Here is a 17,576-nt window from a genome sequence, read left to right on the forward strand (position 1 = left end):
TTTGCTGGGTAAAATTTCTATCTCAAAAACTTTCAAAATTATTTTATTTTACTTTAATTTTAAACAATTTCGAACTTATGTTTGAAAATTTTAAAAGCTATAAACTAATAATCCTATAATAATCTGATATTACTATCATTTAAGATCAATTTTTTGATTTTTCAATTTCGAACTTTAGAAAATTCTTCTAAATTGTTATTCTTTACAAAAAGAGTTTCACAAATTGTCTCTTTATGCGACAAAGTGTCTCTTTATTAGAAAATTTTCGACTATTTCTCTCTAGAAAGTGTTTTCTTAAAATTTCAGTTTAAAGAAAATTTTCGATCATTATAGAAAACTTAAAGATTCTTATCAGTCCATAAAATGAAAATAAAATATTTGAAAAAAAACATCCACCGTAATGACAAGTAGTTCAATATTCAATAAAAAAAATATTATGTTTTCAATTATCGATCATTCTGATTTTCATTCTATAAATTCGTAATAAGAAATCTCAAGACAAGCAAATCTCTAACATATACTCACTCTCACATACAACTTTTATTTATCAGTTTGAAATAAGAAAAAAAAATATGTTAATATTTTGCGCAAATTATTAAAATTATATTCTATTTGATTTGATAAGTATACAACGAGTTCACAAAAGGTTATCACCATCAACTTCGTGCTCAAAATCATCAGAAAAAAAGTGTGCTTCAAGTAAAATAAAGTAAAAGATTAAACATTTTCTTATTAATTTTTATTAAAAAATATTGTACTACTTATGTATGTACAAGGGATTTATACAAAGAAACAAAATCTAGAAATATGTATTTATTTGTACACAAGTATTTACAGAAAAACAAAACTCCCAAGTAGACTGAAATTATTTTGTTGTTAATTGTAATAAATAAAGGAGCTGATAACAAAAATCCTCAATGACAACAACAACAACAAATAGCAAAAGTTCAATAACTTGACTACAGCCGATTTTAAAATAAATTGTAGCAACAATTAAAATTTAACTAAAAACTACCAAATACAAAATTGTTTAAAACAAAACTAATATAAACTATAATAAAACAAATAGTTTGTGCAAAATGTATATTTCACTACGAATGATAAGAGATATTCTGAAAACAATACCAACAACCACAACACAATCACTCTTTCACATCGTATTTGACAATCACTAATTCGTTGTAGGCTTCGAATAGAATATTTAAGTCGTATAAATGTCCAAACACCAGAGACCTTAAAAAAATAACCATTATCTACCATCATACAATATATAGAGTACCCAACAGTTTCAGAGGGTGTCCATTAATACCTTTTAGGATGATATTACCTCTAATAAGGTTTTTTATTTTGACAGTTATGTACTCTTCATAATTAAGAGCAAATGTCAATTTAGTGTCGTTTGGTCTCGAGAGAAGACCATTTTAAACTAAACTAAAATATTCTTTAAAAAATGTAATTATCAGAAATCACACAAGTTAATCTATTGTAAAGATCAATTGTAAAATAAAAGTAACATAATTACTTGATACCTATTTATATGCTATATTATTCTACCGAGCTACAGGGTACACTTTTAATTGCATATTCATACTCATATTAAAATAATGTTTTTTCTAGATCCCCCAAAGCATGAAGAATCAGCTGAACAACAACAACACTAATAATTAAAGAGAGCACGATTTCATACATACATATTAAAGTCTTCAACAAGAAGTGTTCAATAGGAACAAAAAACTCACACCAACTAATAATGAACTGTAAGTATTATACACAAGATTACTAATGTCACACTGAGAATAATTCGAAATTGATCCAATTAAATCAACTGTAGGCTTAATCACAAGGAAAACTAATCCTGCAAAAGTAATTGGTAGATATGATCCATTTAAGAGTCCTAAAACTACTCATGTGTAAACATTATTGGAGTATATAATCCGTTTAGTAGTCCTATGTACAGCAGGCATGGATCATTTTATTTGGGAGTAGTTTTGAGATTACCCCGATGAACCAGACTATAGACTAGATTATAGACTAGACTATAGACTAGATTATAGACTAGACTATAGACTAGACTATAGACTAGACTTTAGACTAGACTATAGACTAGACTATAGACTAGATTATAGACTAGACTATAGACTAGATTATAGACTAGACTATAGACTAGACTATAGACTAGACTATAGACTAGACTTTAGACTAGACTATAGACTAGACTATAGACTAGACTATAGACTAGACTATAGACTAGACTATAGACTAGACTATAGACTAGACTATAGACTAGACTATAGACTAGACTATAGACTAGACTATAGACTAGACTATAGACTAGACTATAGACTAGACTATAGACTAGACTATAGACTAGACTATAGACTAGACTATAGACTAGACTATAGACTAGACTATAGACTAGACTATAGACTAGACTATAGACTAGACTATAGACTAGACTATAGACTAGACTATAGACTAGACTATAGACTAGACTATAGACTAGACTATAGACTAGACTATAGACTAGACTATAGACTAGACTATAGACTAGACTATAGACTAGACTATAGACTAGACTATAGACTAGACTATAGACTAGACTATAGACTAGACTATAGACTAGACTATAGACTAGACTATAGACTAGACTATAGACTAGACTATAGACTAGACTATAGACTAGAATATAGACTAGACTATAGACTAGACTATAGACTAGACTATAGACTAGACTATAGACTAGACTATAGACTAGACTATAGACTAGACTATAGACTAGACTATAGACTAGACTATAGACTAGACTATAGACTAGACTATAGACTAGACTATAGACTAGACTATAGACTAGACTATAGACTAGACTATAGACTAGACTATAGACTAGACTATAGACTAGACTATAGACTAGACTATAGACTAGACTATAGACTAGACTATAGACTAGACTATAGACTAGACTATAGACTAGACTATAGACTAGACTATAGACTAGACTATAGACTAGACTATAGACTAGACTATAGACTAGACTATAGACTAGACTATAGACTAGGCTATAGACTAGACTATAGACTAGACTATAGACTAGACTATAGACTAGACTATAGACTAGACTATAGACTAGACTATAGACTAGACTATAGACTAGACTATAGACTAGACTATAGACTAGACTATAGACTAGACTATAGACTAGACTATAGACAAGACTATAGACAAGACTATAGACTAGACTATAGACTAGACTATAGACAAGACTATAGACTAGACTATAGATTAGACTATAGACTAGACTATAGACTAGACTATAGACTAGACTATAGACTAGACTATAGACTAGACTATAGACTAGACTATAGACTATTAACTAGATCTGGACTAGTTATCAAAACTTTATAAGTTGGAATTTTTCGATATCAAAAAGTTTAAAGCACTATATTTCCCATGCTTGTATTACACTATAGGCTCAACTTTCGTCTATAGATTGGACAATTGATCTGACTAGAGACATGATCTCTGACTAATTTGACTTATTCTTTAGATTTATTCCATTTTTAAACTCCAAATTTTACCCCCCCCCAATAAAGTACTATTTTAATAATACGAAAATCCTCACTCTTTTAATAGAAAATTGTAATCAACAAACGTGTATTATATAAAGATAACAGGAAATGTGCAGAAATAAATAACAAAAACAAAGAAAATTAAATTTTTCTCTCGCTCTCATTTTTGGGTCTATTATTCTTTATCATGGATTGATAATCTTGGATATGTGATTCCAAAAGTAGTTGTGTAAAAACAAAATGTTTTCATTTTTGTTTTTGTTTTTTTTTCATTGTGGTCAAAGTAATGTAAAAAGAAATGTCTTTCTCTCTGCTGGGAAAACAAACTTCGTCGTATAATTTTTTTGTAACGTCTAGAATTTCGAACAGTGTAGATAAGGCTTTTGTTGTTCGTAGGAAAAAACAGGCATCACAGCGATTTCAGAAACAAATAATTAATATATAGTAATATATAAGTGTATATGTATATGTATGTATATATGTTTGTGTGTTTCAAATAAGAAAACATATATTCTTCGTGTATTTTTATATTAAAATCCTCAACGTACACATTGTTTTGTTTTTATTTTATAAATATTTTTGTTTTTGTTCATTGTATGTTTCATTTAATATTTTATTTGTGTGATTATTCTTATTATTACGAGTGATCTTTTGAATTATTATTTTATTATTTCATATTTCACCCATTGCCTAGTAGAACCGATATGGTAAAAATTATTAAGTTGTTAGTCAGTTGCCGTTACCTTAACGCAGAGCTAGTATCTCTATTAAATAAAAAAAAAATGTTCTAAGTGAAATTTTTCTTAAAAAATAAATTAATTAAAATTAAAAATTAATAACGCATTAACACGGAGTGTTTTAAAAAGAAAATTGCAAAAAATATCCTTAAATGTGTTTTAATGCTAATTATTCAGATAAACTAATAAAAGTGAAAAGTTTTTAAAAAAATTCCAAATAATACTTTAATGTTTTAAATAAAAATGTATGTAATTTTCAAATATTTTAAGGTTTAAAACAAAATTTATATAAAAAAAATATTTAAAACATGTGATTTTTACTAAATTATTTCCTAATAAAACAAAGTCAAAGTTTATTTAAAAAATGCTTTATAACAAAATAATTCTGAAAAGTGTGTTTTGTGGGATTTTTTCAAAATTATTTCTTAATAATTTAATGTCAAAATCTATTTTTTATAAAAATTTTTTAGGGGAAGTGTATTAATAAGAATTAATTAAGAAAAACGTTTCTAAAATTAGTAGAAAAAATTCTTATCAAAATTGTTATTAAAAAAATATTAAGAAATTTAGCAGAAAAAAACAAACCGCAATAAATATTGAATATTATCAAAGTGTGCCAAAAAACTATTTCAATACAATACATATTATCAGCTCCAATCGGAAAAGATAAAACAATTAATCAGTCTAAAAATAAAATGTTTGATTAAGGATTAAACAATTATTTATTATAAAAAGAAAAAGTATTTATAATTAAACATTAAATTGAAATTAAAAGTGAAAATGATGATAATATTATTTAAACATATATTTCAATATTTTGAAATTTACGCCTCATGGATAAAACTTGTTTTTAAACTTAAAGGACTATAAACGAAATTATAATAAAGTGAAATATATAATTTAAGCTATGATATTTAATATTTTAAATTAAAACATTATAAAAGTGCAAAATTTTTAAAAATAATTAAAATTAATCAATTTGTTTAAAAGAATATATTTTGTTGCAAAAACTCTACCTATTTAAACTACATTTGTTTTTATAAAATACTACTACTAATATAAAAAAAAATATTGTGATAATAAAATTTATTTAATACAAATATTATCTGTTTAGAATTTTCTATGAACAATAATCCATCAGAGTTAATTTCTTTCCCCATTGCAATAAACTTTGGACTCTTCTTGTACGCGCGCATTATCTGCACATTGTTTTCTTTTTAGAATCATTATTATTATTATTATTATTTACAAATACAAAAAATAAATAAAAAAAAAATACATATCGTCAAGTGAAATGCAAACCAGTGATAAGTTTAATAAGATCAAAATGTTAGAAAAATTTTCATTTAAGTCCCTTCACACTAGCACACAAGCAATATGATCTGTCAAAATTGTGTGTTGAAGAAAAGGGATGGGTTGTCTAAACGCTAAAACTAATAAATCCATTACACATTGATTGAAAATACGAATGGAAAAATATAAATTTGACAATCGTATGGCCCTCTTCCTATTTTGAAATGATTAAAAAAAACTTCATTAGATCAGGGATGTACTTTTATGTAAACATATACAAAAAATAAGCGTTCTACCTTCGGCAATGCCGTATCTTATATACCCTTTACCCTAGTGTTAAATTATATATATTTTTCTTTAAGTTTTCCAAAAAAAATCGCATTACATTCATAAATACTTTCCCATCTCTGTAACAAAACAACACAAATACTAAACGTTGTTGTTTCGGTTTAATGTTCGGACATGGCTTAATCCACACGCTTTCTATAAGGATCCAAAATATACATAAATACTTAATAGGATCGGAAAATTATATTGTTGACATTAAAAACGGAATGAAAAAAGTCATAAAAAGTGAAACAAAACACAATTATTTTTTGTTAAACAGATTGCATTAATTTTACATTTTTATAAGATTTAAAGTACGTATAAGTGTGATTGTGTGAAGGGTCCTTAAAAATATAAACAACATAACAAGTGTGCTTAGGATGATTCTTGTTATAAAATTACATTGTTTAAAATTTATATTAAATTTGTTAGAATTTAAAGTTTGAAATTACTGAAGAACAAAAGAAAAAAGTTTAATTCCGGGAATAAAGAAAATTGTTCAAAAGGATTGAAACGCGATCAATACAAGTCGAGTTTCTCCAGCAAATATACAACATAGTTTAGTCAAAATAAGTATTCGATACGATATAGTTGGTCGAAGTAAACTTTTTATTTATAAAAATACTAGCTAAACCCAGTATGTTTTGTACCCTAAAAACAATAGAAAAAAATCCACTTTACGATTTTGAAGACTGTAACTACAATAGTTTTCGAGATTTACAATATGTTTCAGTTTTCAAGATGTACAAAATTGTGTATTTAATCATGTATATGGTGCCCGATATTATCTAAATGTTTACATGAATGTAAATTTGAATATTCTAGATCTAATAATTTCTTAGATATACGAATTTTTAATTTAATTCATGAAGGAACTTTAAACTCCAGGTTAGAGTCTGGCCTTTTGCCTCCAAAATATTCAGATGAATATTAAAGTAATTTGTGCAAAACATGAAGAATCTAGTTCTTTTAGTTTCACAGATAAGCGAAATTTCGTATCTTTTTTCTATGGGAAGTGCCAAATCACCCATTGCTAGTCCGCACACTTTTTATCCTAAAACATCTAATTGACACTAAAGTGACTCCAACAAAATTGGAGAGCTCTAACTGTTATATTATTTCAAATATAGGAATTTTATATTTTCTTAAAATGGGCGTGGCTCCTAGCCCACTTGAAACTTCAAAATAAAAAGTAGTCTATTGCCAATTCTAGACATACAGGAATACGCTGTGAAAATTTAAAGAAAATCGGTTGAGCCGTTTAGTTAGTCTATAGCGTTTGCACACATTCATTTTTAAGTATATAGATAGAAGTAGTTGTCTGTAAGTGATATCTAAACGGGCTATATATTAGCAAACAAAAGAGATATCTAAAAAATAAACTTGTGACTTTTAGATTTGTTTCAAAAAAATGTAGCGAAAAAATTATTTTTTAATCACATTTTTCAAATTTCAGAATAAAATGTCTAAGGTCCGATATCTCAAGCTCCGGTTTTTTGTATGTAAAATCTTAATATATCGTTTCGATAAAATATAAAAAAGGGATTAAAGGGGAATCTGATCTTCCGACAACATTACACATTTTCATAAAGTCGAGATGAATCCTTTACAAAACTATAATCTAGTTAAAAATTTGTTGAATTATGTTATTAGAACATTGATCAAATTAATTGTATTATAATATTCTGGGACATTCGCAGAACTCAGATTCAAAACACTAGATACGATTGCTGTCCAGACAATTAACACAACAATTTATTCACTTAAGTATATTGGATTCATAATTTTATTTATTCTTTTCAAAATTCAAAATAAAAAATTCTAATTTGTCGATATTAGATTAGATTATTTAACGGTCTTAACTCCTTAGGGTTTTTATAAAGTTTTGGCTATATGTGTTCCCGTTAAAATGGACGAATCAAAAGTTATATAATTTCCAAGTATCTTGGATATTATTCAAGGAATTACATTCCTCATTAACATTTAGGGAGCAATTTTCAGGAAATTACGTCTAGGAAACTGAGTTTCTTAACATTTAAAAACAACACTTTTTCATTGAAAGGTGCGCATAACAGGCTCGATAATGGCATAACGTGGATTTATTGGGATTATACACTTATCTTCAACATTTATATATAGATTATTTTTCAACAGATGACGATATATAGTACTTATTAAAAACAAATAAATTGTCAAATAAGTATAACTACTTATTAGAAATTGTTTAAATATTGTGAAATGTAAATATTATTTTTAGAGAATTTGTTAGACACATAAATGGACTTTTTAAATGAAACTTAAATAATAGAAAATTCTAATTTCAACTAGAGAGCTGCTAAAAGCAATAAGATTTATTAGTCGTTAAACTTTAAAACTGTAAACTTATATATATAGAAAAACTCTTGGAAAAAGTAATTTAAAATAATTTAAATCTTTCTATAATCTAAATAATTTATTTAAAAAGTGCATTTTGTATTTATAAAGTAACCAAATTTAAAAGAATTTTGTGTGTAATGTATATACATATATTACTTGACATACATGTGTATGTACATATTTACATACTCTACATTATAGACTCTTAAGTAGACTATAATTATCAATACTAGAGGTGACTTTATAGTTGTTAAGTACAAAGAAATGTCATTGAACTAGAAAGTTTTTGTTTTATTTTTTGTATATAAGCACAAATCACTATCAGTTCTTTTAAAAACTCGCGTCTTCTTATCAAATTGTTTGAGACAGAAAAAATCAGCAAATTTCAAGTAGACTTATCAGTTTTTACTAATACAAGAGTACAAACAAACGACTCGACCCTATTTTACACTTAGCCGTAGACAACACATAAATACTAACATATATACATACAAACAAACTTATACTTTATAGCCAAGATGTGTACTTTTTTTGAAACACTTCCGCATAGATTTGCTAGAAATGTTTCCTTTTCCCTATTGGCATTAAAATATTCCCTTTACTTCCGGCAACTGTTTTAAGCACAAAAACAAAAGATCGAACGAATTATTCAATATTTAATGGAACTCATCTTATTCTTTTTTTATATTGCCAGAATAAAGTAGTGATAATACTCGCTCAAACATGGCTTTAGGTCAGCAAGAACTTAAACTCAAACACAGTGATAAAACAGAATCTGATGTACCATTAAATTCTCCTGAAACAACAAATGATGATTGCAGCAACAATGATGTCAACGAACAACAGCAGCAGCAGCAACAAGAACAACATAACAACAAGGAAAATCATATGAACAACAAAAAAATGACAGAACATTGTAATGGTGAAAACGTTGCGGCTGCAGCCGCAGTTGCAGTTGTTAAATACAATCGCAGTGAGAGTAAAAAAACACAACAAAGTCTTTTCGAATTAGTTTATGAAATAATTGGAGAAAAAGAACAGCGAACAAAAGAAATGGGAACATTGATACGTAAGTAATTACAAACATACAAATTCTCTTATTTAAAAATGTACTTTAATATACATACATAAGTATGTAGTATATGTAGGTGCATTTTGCATTTATGTAAACAATAACAAAACCATGAAAACAATAATAAAAATAAAAGTAATTACTATAATAATAACAACAACAACAATAGTCATCATAAAAACGTGATAAACAATTTATGACAACAACAATAAATGGAATGATACACTGATAATACTCGTTGTTTGTTTGTTTTGTTTACATTTATAATCGCATTCATTTTTTTCACTCTCAGTGCGAATAAAAATAAAATTTTGACAATTAAAAATAGAAACAAAATAATTTTTTTTGTGAGGTTTCAGAATTTTGCCAAAAAAAACGTAATGATTGATGTTAGTGGAATCTTGGAGAATTTTAATTTAATTTAAATACACACATTAATTAGTATATGTTTTATTAATTTGATTGTGTTTTATTTAAATGTACAGGCATGGATAATTCAGTATTTTTATACTTTATTTTTTTGACATTTGAAAGTTGACATTTAAAAGTTAAAATTAAAAGCTTTTACAAGTATATAGTTATTACTTCTATAGCAATTTACATATTTGTCCTATAGACTAGCCTCTAGACTAGTCATTAGATTAATACCTAAACTAATCAATAGCATATTCCATAGAATAGTTAATAGACGAATCCATAGATTAGTCCAAATGCTAGTCAATAGAATAGTCCAGTTAATTGAATAGCCCATAGACTAGTAAATAGACTACTCCATAGAGTAGTCAGTAGACTAGTTAGTCGAATAGATCATAGACTACGTTCATACATTTTTATAAACTTTCTGTCCGACTTTCAGTTTGTTCATGTAGGGTCCATTGACGTAATATCCAAGCCCGTTATGACAGGCCAAAAAAAGTCACATTGCCTGTGGATAATGGATGGATAGTGTCATAATGTCCGGGGACATTGTAACACTTTAGAAACAGAAATATATTCGAACATTTGTTTAGAATTTAGGAAAGGAAAAATTTTATCCCGAAACGAATTGGTTCTTAATTTGTTGTATTTGGATTACGTAAGAAAAGTGTCGTGGATAGCCGGCTTCCGGTCGAGCTCAGGAGTTTTAAATGTTGGTGTATTTCAAATACCGACTTTACTAAATTAAGCCTTTTTTATGAATGTACTCTTTTAAATTCATTGACTTTATGTCATTTTGCGCTTAGACATTGTGACACTTTTAAAATTGTCATAACGTCTATGTACACTATAACTCAATAAAGAGAGTCATAACTTCCATGGACATTATGTCACTGGACAGTAAAAAGAAACTCTTATCCCGAAAGAATTGCTCGTAAATTTCTTGTATTTGGATTTCGTAAGAAAAGTTTGGATAGCCGGTTTTCGGCTGGGTTCAGGTGTTCTAAATTCTGGTGTGTTTCGAATACCGTCTCCGCCTTTTTTATGAATGGACTCTTTGGAATGGACTTTTTAAAATTGTCATAACACCCATGGACACTATGACTCAATAAAGAGAGGCATAACTTCCATGGACATTAAGACACGACACCGTTAGTTTGTTAGTTGATTTGAAGATTTTAACTTTGACGTTTACGCGTGTTTAACTTTTATTAAAAGATTTGACCTTTGACCTTATAAGAGAAGAGCTTACAATAGGTTTATATTCTTGTCAATACATTCATATGTATTATATGATGATTATAAGATCTTTTAAGAATAATAAAATTAATACAAAGTGCGGCGCCGCCTATTTGTTTGCTAAACTTAATTTGAGATTCATTATTATTATGCATTACGCTGTTAAAATACTAAATATTTTATTTTTTTTGTTTAAACACTAAAGTCGTTGTTATTTTAGAATTTATTATCGGTTTATTGCCCGCTAAAAACAGATAAACTTTTTAAACATTTTATTCAAATAGTTATTTTTTATATTTTCCTTAAAATATTAGAAACAACTTTATTTAAAATATAATTTATTAGAAATTTGAAAAAAATAATAATAATTAATTTTGTTAAAATATAAATATTTAATTTTATTATTCTACTTACAGTTCTGGGAGTTGTCTTCTTATTATTTATTATAAGTTTAACTGGATTTTTTGTCATGTGGTTTACAGAGTATTACAACAACACAATGTTAGAGGTATGTTAGTTACTAGAACGAAAAGTTTATGTTATATGTATATAATCAATTTGATATATTCGATTTTATAGAATCTTATTTTAGCTAATAATTCTGAAACAGCTAAATCCTGGATGAATCCCAATCCCAAATATGACACCTTACTTAAAGTACACATTTTCAATTATACAAATATACAAGATTATTTAGAGTACAAGGCTGATAAGATAAAAGTTGATGATATTGGTCCCTTGATCTATAAGGAACATACCACAAAAGCCAATGTGGTCTTCAATGATAATTATACAGTAACATTCCGAGTAAGTTAAATGATTTTATGTTTTTTTATTTTATTCTGAAATGAAATGAAAAATTTTTTGTTTTCAATATTTTTAGGATCATAGAAGTTATGAATTTTTACCAGAAAAATCTTCTCATGGGGAAAATATTGATGTCATAGTGCCAAATGTACCATTTTTAGCTGCCTCACTAACTGTGGATAAGATCAAAAGTTTTATCACCAAAACCATTACTTTTAATGCAGTCAAAAATACTGGAGAACAACCATTTAAGAAACTCGTAGCCAAAGATTTTCTCTGGGGTTATACGGATAAGATATTATCTTTAAAGAATTTATTTTCCAGTGGTGCTAATTCTAAATTTGGTTTATTAATGAATGTAAGTAAAATGGAATTTTATTTATATATAGAAAAATTTCATAATTTTCAAATTGATTTCAGCGCAATGGCACCAGTGTAGATTCTTTACAAATCAATACCGGTGAAGATGATATACACAAATTTAGCATTATAACACAATTTAATGGTAAACCAAGTTTGGATTTTTGGACTGATGATGAGTGCAATCGTGTTGACGGTTCAGATCCCTCTATGTTTCCACCTCATATGGTGGAGACCAGAGAACCACTTAATGTTTTTCTGCAGGTTTTATGCCGCAAAATACCACTGCACTTTGAAAAAGAAGTTACAATTTTCAATAATATCGATGCTTTACGTTATCGCACACCCCTTAATGTATTCGCAAATCCCGAAGAGAATCCGAATAATGCCTGTTATTGTCACAATACAGAAACCTGTTTGCCTAGTGGTGTTATAAATGCCACACGCTGTTATGATGATGCCCCCATTTATCCCTCCTTTCCACATTTCTTTTCGGGAGATCCAATTATTTATAAAGACTTTGAGGGCATAGAACCAAAACAGGAATTGCATCAGACATATGCTGATGTGCATCCAAGATTTGGATTTCCTATAAGTGGAGCATCGCGCATACAAATTAATCTCGGTTTGCATAAGGGACAACTTGTTAAAGGTAAGTGCAGAGTTTTAAAACTATGACATCAAAATGTATACTTATTCGTTATTATACGATTAGTTATTAGGTTTGATTTGTTTACTTCACTGCCTTGTACAAAACAAAACTAAATCATTATTACTTAACATGATGAAGGTTTCGATTTTTATAAGTTGTTGTATTGTGAAAAGTAAATTGATCGTCTAAATATTGATCATTCATTGTAAATTATTTATGAATGAGTTGTGTAAATAGTAAATAAAGAGAAGAAATAAAAAAAAAAATACAAATTTATACGTAACTTTAAAAATAAATAATTTATTTGCATATTCATTGCAAGAGTGTGTTTAAAATTAAAACCCCTGCAGGCGCTTAACAGTGGGTTCAAACATTTATGTGCCATTAGATTTAACATAAATGTAAAAGTTATTAAAATAATTTAATTAAATAAACATTTAAGAATGTTCTAGGATATGTATTATTTCATTTTAGATTTTCCTTTTTTTAACAATTAGACCCACTGTAAGCTGTTAAGATAATGAAAACGTTAATAGATTTCAAAAACATTTAACAAAAGTATTGCTGTAATTGACAACATGTGTAGTCAGGTCAGCGTTTGTTTTACTTAGAAAATGATGAGGAAAGTTTTCAAACTTCCTCTCATTAGTAATAGTTAAAAAATTAATTAAAGAATATTATTTTTGCAATCAGCATTTGTTCTAAATTACACAATTTCTAAATCGGAAAACGTATTCTCAATTATTTCATCCATAAGAATAACTTTAAACGCTCAAAAATATTTGTGCATCCTACACCCTACTTAAAGTATACCGATCGACTGAGAATAAATTTCAGAGTCGTCCGTCTGGCTGGCTTTCCATGTAAACCTTGCGCGCAATGTTGCAACATATATGATTTTCGGTCTAGGGACCGAGGGACCAGTTAAAATTTTTGACTTTGGTCCATTATTTCATCTAGGCCCCATAAAACGGTACCTTCCGTCCTAGGTTTTTTAGCTCATAACTACGACAAATAAACAAGTATCTCTTTACAAATCAAATATAAATCCCATAAAACTATACTCATAACAGGTGTAGACCATAGTCGAATATGATCGGCTATACTTTTTGTGAAAAATTAGATTTTTGATAAAAATATTTTTGGTCCGTTAGTTATTTAGTTAGTTAGGCAGTTACTTAGTTAGTAAATAAGTTAGTAAGTTAGTAGGTTAGATAGGTAGTTAGTTAATTAGTTCGTTACTTAGTAAGTTGGTTAGTTAGTTTCCACCTGAGGCACAGATTAGTCCATAGAGTAGTGAATAGACTAGTCTGTTAATTATTCTATGGGCCAAACTATGGACTAGCCTATTGACAATTCTACGGACTAATCAAAAACTAGTCAATGGACTTTTCTATGGACTGGTATATTAATAAGCGAGTTTACTAGTCTATTCACTATTATATGGCCTCATCTGTGAACTGGACTAGTCTATTGACTAATCAATGAATATTTTCATTTACTATTCTATGGACTTATTTGTGGACTGGTCTTTTTACTATTCTATGGGGTAGTCTATTAACTAATCTATAGACTTTTCTATTGACTATTCTATGGACTGGTTCTTTGAGTGGTCTACTCACTAGTCATTGGAGTAGTCTATGAAGAAGAGTTGACTAGTCTATTAACTATTTTATGGACTAGTCTATTGGTTAGTTCTTTCAGGAGTCTATGAACTTGCTTATTAAATAGTATATGAACTAGCCTATTGATTATTATTTGGACTAATCCACTAATATTCTATTGACTACTCTATGGCTCTGTCTATTAATTGGTCTATGGACAAATCTAATGACTAGTATATGGAATATTGTATTGATGGTTAATGGACTATAATACAGACTAGTTTATTGACTAGTCTTTGTAGTAATCCATTACTTCTATTGTTATATTCTATAATAGAACTTATACTATTTATCAGTCTATTGACTGGTTCGTTACTTAGTAAGTTGGTTAGTTAGCTAATTAGTTAGGTAGTAAGTTAGTTAGGTAGTTAGTTAGTAAATTATTTAGTTATTTAGTTGATGTGGCCTAAGGTAAGTTATTGGTTATTGTTCTAGTGTGGTAGACCGGATGTGGTGGGTTCGATTCCCACCTGAGGGACTGGTTAAGGAGGGCACAACAGGCCCAATAGAGGCCTAGGTGCATTTCTTCGGATTTGATGTATTTATGTACATCCTCCTTTTAAACTAACTAACTAGTTAGTTATTTGGTTAGTTAGTTAGTTAGTTATTTAGTTAGTTACTTACTTATTTAGATGTCATCTTCCCCCTGTCCCATCTATTTCATTATACATTCTTTCCTAGATTTTTGAACTGATTTAATCAAACTTCTTACATGTTGAAACATTGGATCATGAAATATTTATGGGATTCGCCCAACTTACAATTTAGCTCTTTAAATTATGTGTTAAAATAGGAAATAGGACCTAATCTTTTAAAATTAAATTAAATTTCCATGTGCAAATGATAAAACCACATCATACATCTTTTAAATAGCAAATATTACTTCAATTGAACTTTCAGTAATAGATGGCGAAACAAACAATATTTTGTTTCTAGTTTCTGAGTTAATGGAAATAAAGTTTTCTAATAATAATTCCACGATATACACAACTGTCACGGAGTCGCACCGCACCGTCTAATTGATTAAATTAAAGTTTAAAATAAAATATCAATTTCCGAAGAAAAAAAAAGAACAGTCTGAATGTCCGTCTGACGACCGTCTTATCTCAACTACTGTGTGTTTATTTATGTTAATTTAGTTCATTTCTTGTGAATTTGTATTTGTATTTTTTTCTCATTATTTGTTGTACTCTAAACACAAATTTATAAGATGCAAATTAATTAATATTTTATTTGTATAAATATTTCCATTAAATGAGAAGAAAATGTTAATTTTTTTTGTTGCTATTATGTGATCTGCATATTTGATAAACATTTAAAGGAAAAAAAAGCTTCAGTCATAAAAACGCAATCAGATTAATCTATAAACTCGTATCAGATTTATAAACATTTATTATTAACATATTTATGTTTAATTTGAATTTTGTTAAAAATTTAAATATAATTTCGAAGACACACTTGTTGTATATTTGTTTTTTTTTTTGTTTATTTATAACTCTTTAATCATAATTAATTTTATGTATTTTGTTATGTTTTTTTTCTAAAGATAAATTGAGGCGTCTTGATCATGGCATGATTTTACCCTTGATATGGATTGAAATTACTTCGGGTGATTTTACGGATGAAGTGATCGACACCTTGTATGCCAGTACTTTTGGTCTTAATCTCATACAGTATACCCTCAAGTATGGTACACTATTGATGTGTTTGGTGACGTTTGCCTTAATTGTGGCCGGTTTTTATTATTTGGCTCGTAAACGTGAAGAGTATCTGATGCAAAATGAGAAATTTTTAAATGCCGAACTGCGCGCATTACACCTGTCATCGGTCAGTTTGTCACAGATGCAACAACAATCATGATTTGTGAATAAATATAACAAATTATAAACAAAATATTATCAAATATTAAATTTAAACAAAAACTCCATACAAATTTTGTAAACAAATATATAAATAGGAATTTCAGACACTCTCATAGATACATACAGTTTGCAAACATTTGTAGTTGTATGTATGTTGTATCTGTGTGAGTTTATTTTAGCTGTATCTAGTATGTTTTTAAGAGTATGTGTTTAGTTTTAGTTTTTAGTCAGTTTTAAGTAGAAAGATGAATCTGCATTATCATGCTGATTAGATTACTATTATTACATATATATATTTTTTTAAATAATGACAAATTTTTTATATTATTTTTTTGTTTTTTATAATTCTCGTTTATTTTTATTTTTTTTTTAATTTTAAGAAAAATAAAGGCCATTTTTTATACACTCTTAAGATAAATACTAAAAAAATATTGAGTTTTTTTTTAATATCTATGTCTATGAATTAGTTCTTTGAGTAGTCTATTAACTTATATATTTACTAGTTCTTAAAGTAGTCTAGGAACTTATTTTTTGACTACTTTTTGAATAGATTAGTCAACAGACTAGTCCACAATCCAATCCACAGATTATTTCAAAGAGTAGATTATTGACTATTCTATGGGCTAAATTATGGACAATTCTACGGACTTGTGTATTAATTAGCGAATTTACTAGTCTATTCATTATTATATGAACTCATCTGTGAACTGGACTAGTCTATTGACTAATCTATAAACTTGGTCGTTTACTATTCTTTGAACTTATTTGTGGACTGTTTTTTTACTATTCTATGGGTTAGACTATTAACTAATCTATGGACTTTTCTATGGACTGGTACCTTGAGTGATCTACTGACTAGTCATTTGAGTAGTCTATGAACAAGACTAGTCTTTTTGAATAGACTATTTCATAGATTAGTCCATAATCCAGTCCACAGATTATTCCATAGAGCAGTGAATAGACTAGTCTGTTAACTATTCTATGGGCCAAACTATGGCAATTCATTGACTAATCAATGAACATGTTCATTTACTATTCTATGGACTTATTTGTGGACTGGTCTTTTTACTATTCTATGGGTTAGTCTATTAACTAATCTATGGACTTTTCTATTTACTGTTCTATGGACTGATTCTTTGAGTGGTCTACTCACTAGTCATTGGAGTAGTCTATGAACAAGACTTGACTAGTCTATTAACTATTT

General features: G+C 28.0%; 1 protein-coding gene across 3 annotated transcripts; it reads left to right on the forward strand.

Moving 5' to 3' along the window:
* The first annotated feature begins 1,624 nt into the window (after positions 1 to 1,624).
* Positions 1,625 to 16,751, forward strand: LOC111678008 (lysosome membrane protein 2). Of its 3 annotated transcripts, none has more exons than XM_046954604.1 (7): positions 1,625 to 1,757; positions 8,994 to 9,368; positions 11,444 to 11,535; positions 11,607 to 11,834; positions 11,911 to 12,192; positions 12,255 to 12,846; positions 16,057 to 16,751. In XM_046954604.1, exons 2-7 carry the CDS (start codon positions 9,023 to 9,025, stop codon positions 16,368 to 16,370), a joined length of 1,854 nt encoding a protein of 617 aa, XP_046810560.1. In that variant the 5' UTR covers positions 1,625 to 1,757; positions 8,994 to 9,022; the 3' UTR covers positions 16,371 to 16,751. The 3 variants fall into 3 exon arrangements, with proteins under 3 accessions (XP_046810560.1, XP_046810561.1, XP_023295002.2); XM_046954605.1 differs by lacking the exons at positions 1,625 to 1,757; positions 16,057 to 16,751 and adding exons at positions 4,294 to 4,548; positions 12,910 to 13,113; XM_023439234.2 differs by lacking the exon at positions 1,625 to 1,757 and adding an exon at positions 4,298 to 4,548.
* The last annotated feature ends 825 nt before the right edge of the window (positions 16,752 to 17,576 follow it).

This window comes from Lucilia cuprina, chromosome 6, assembly GCF_022045245.1.
Source record: "Lucilia cuprina isolate Lc7/37 chromosome 6, ASM2204524v1, whole genome shotgun sequence".
Classification (NCBI taxonomy): domain Eukaryota; kingdom Metazoa; phylum Arthropoda; class Insecta; order Diptera; family Calliphoridae; genus Lucilia; species Lucilia cuprina.

Bases quoted from the DNA above. Each gene is read 5' to 3' on its own strand.
- LOC111678008 (XM_046954604.1), top strand. From the start codon at position 9,023: ATGGCTTTAGGTCAGCAAGAACTTAAACTCAAACACAGTGATAAAACA. The intron at 9,369-11,443 runs GTAAGTAATTAC...TTCTACTTACAG, and splicing joins AGAAATGGGAACATTGATAC to TTCTGGGAGTTGTCTTCTTA. The intron at 12,193-12,254 runs GTAAGTAAAATG...AATTGATTTCAG, and splicing joins AATTTGGTTTATTAATGAAT to CGCAATGGCACCAGTGTAGA.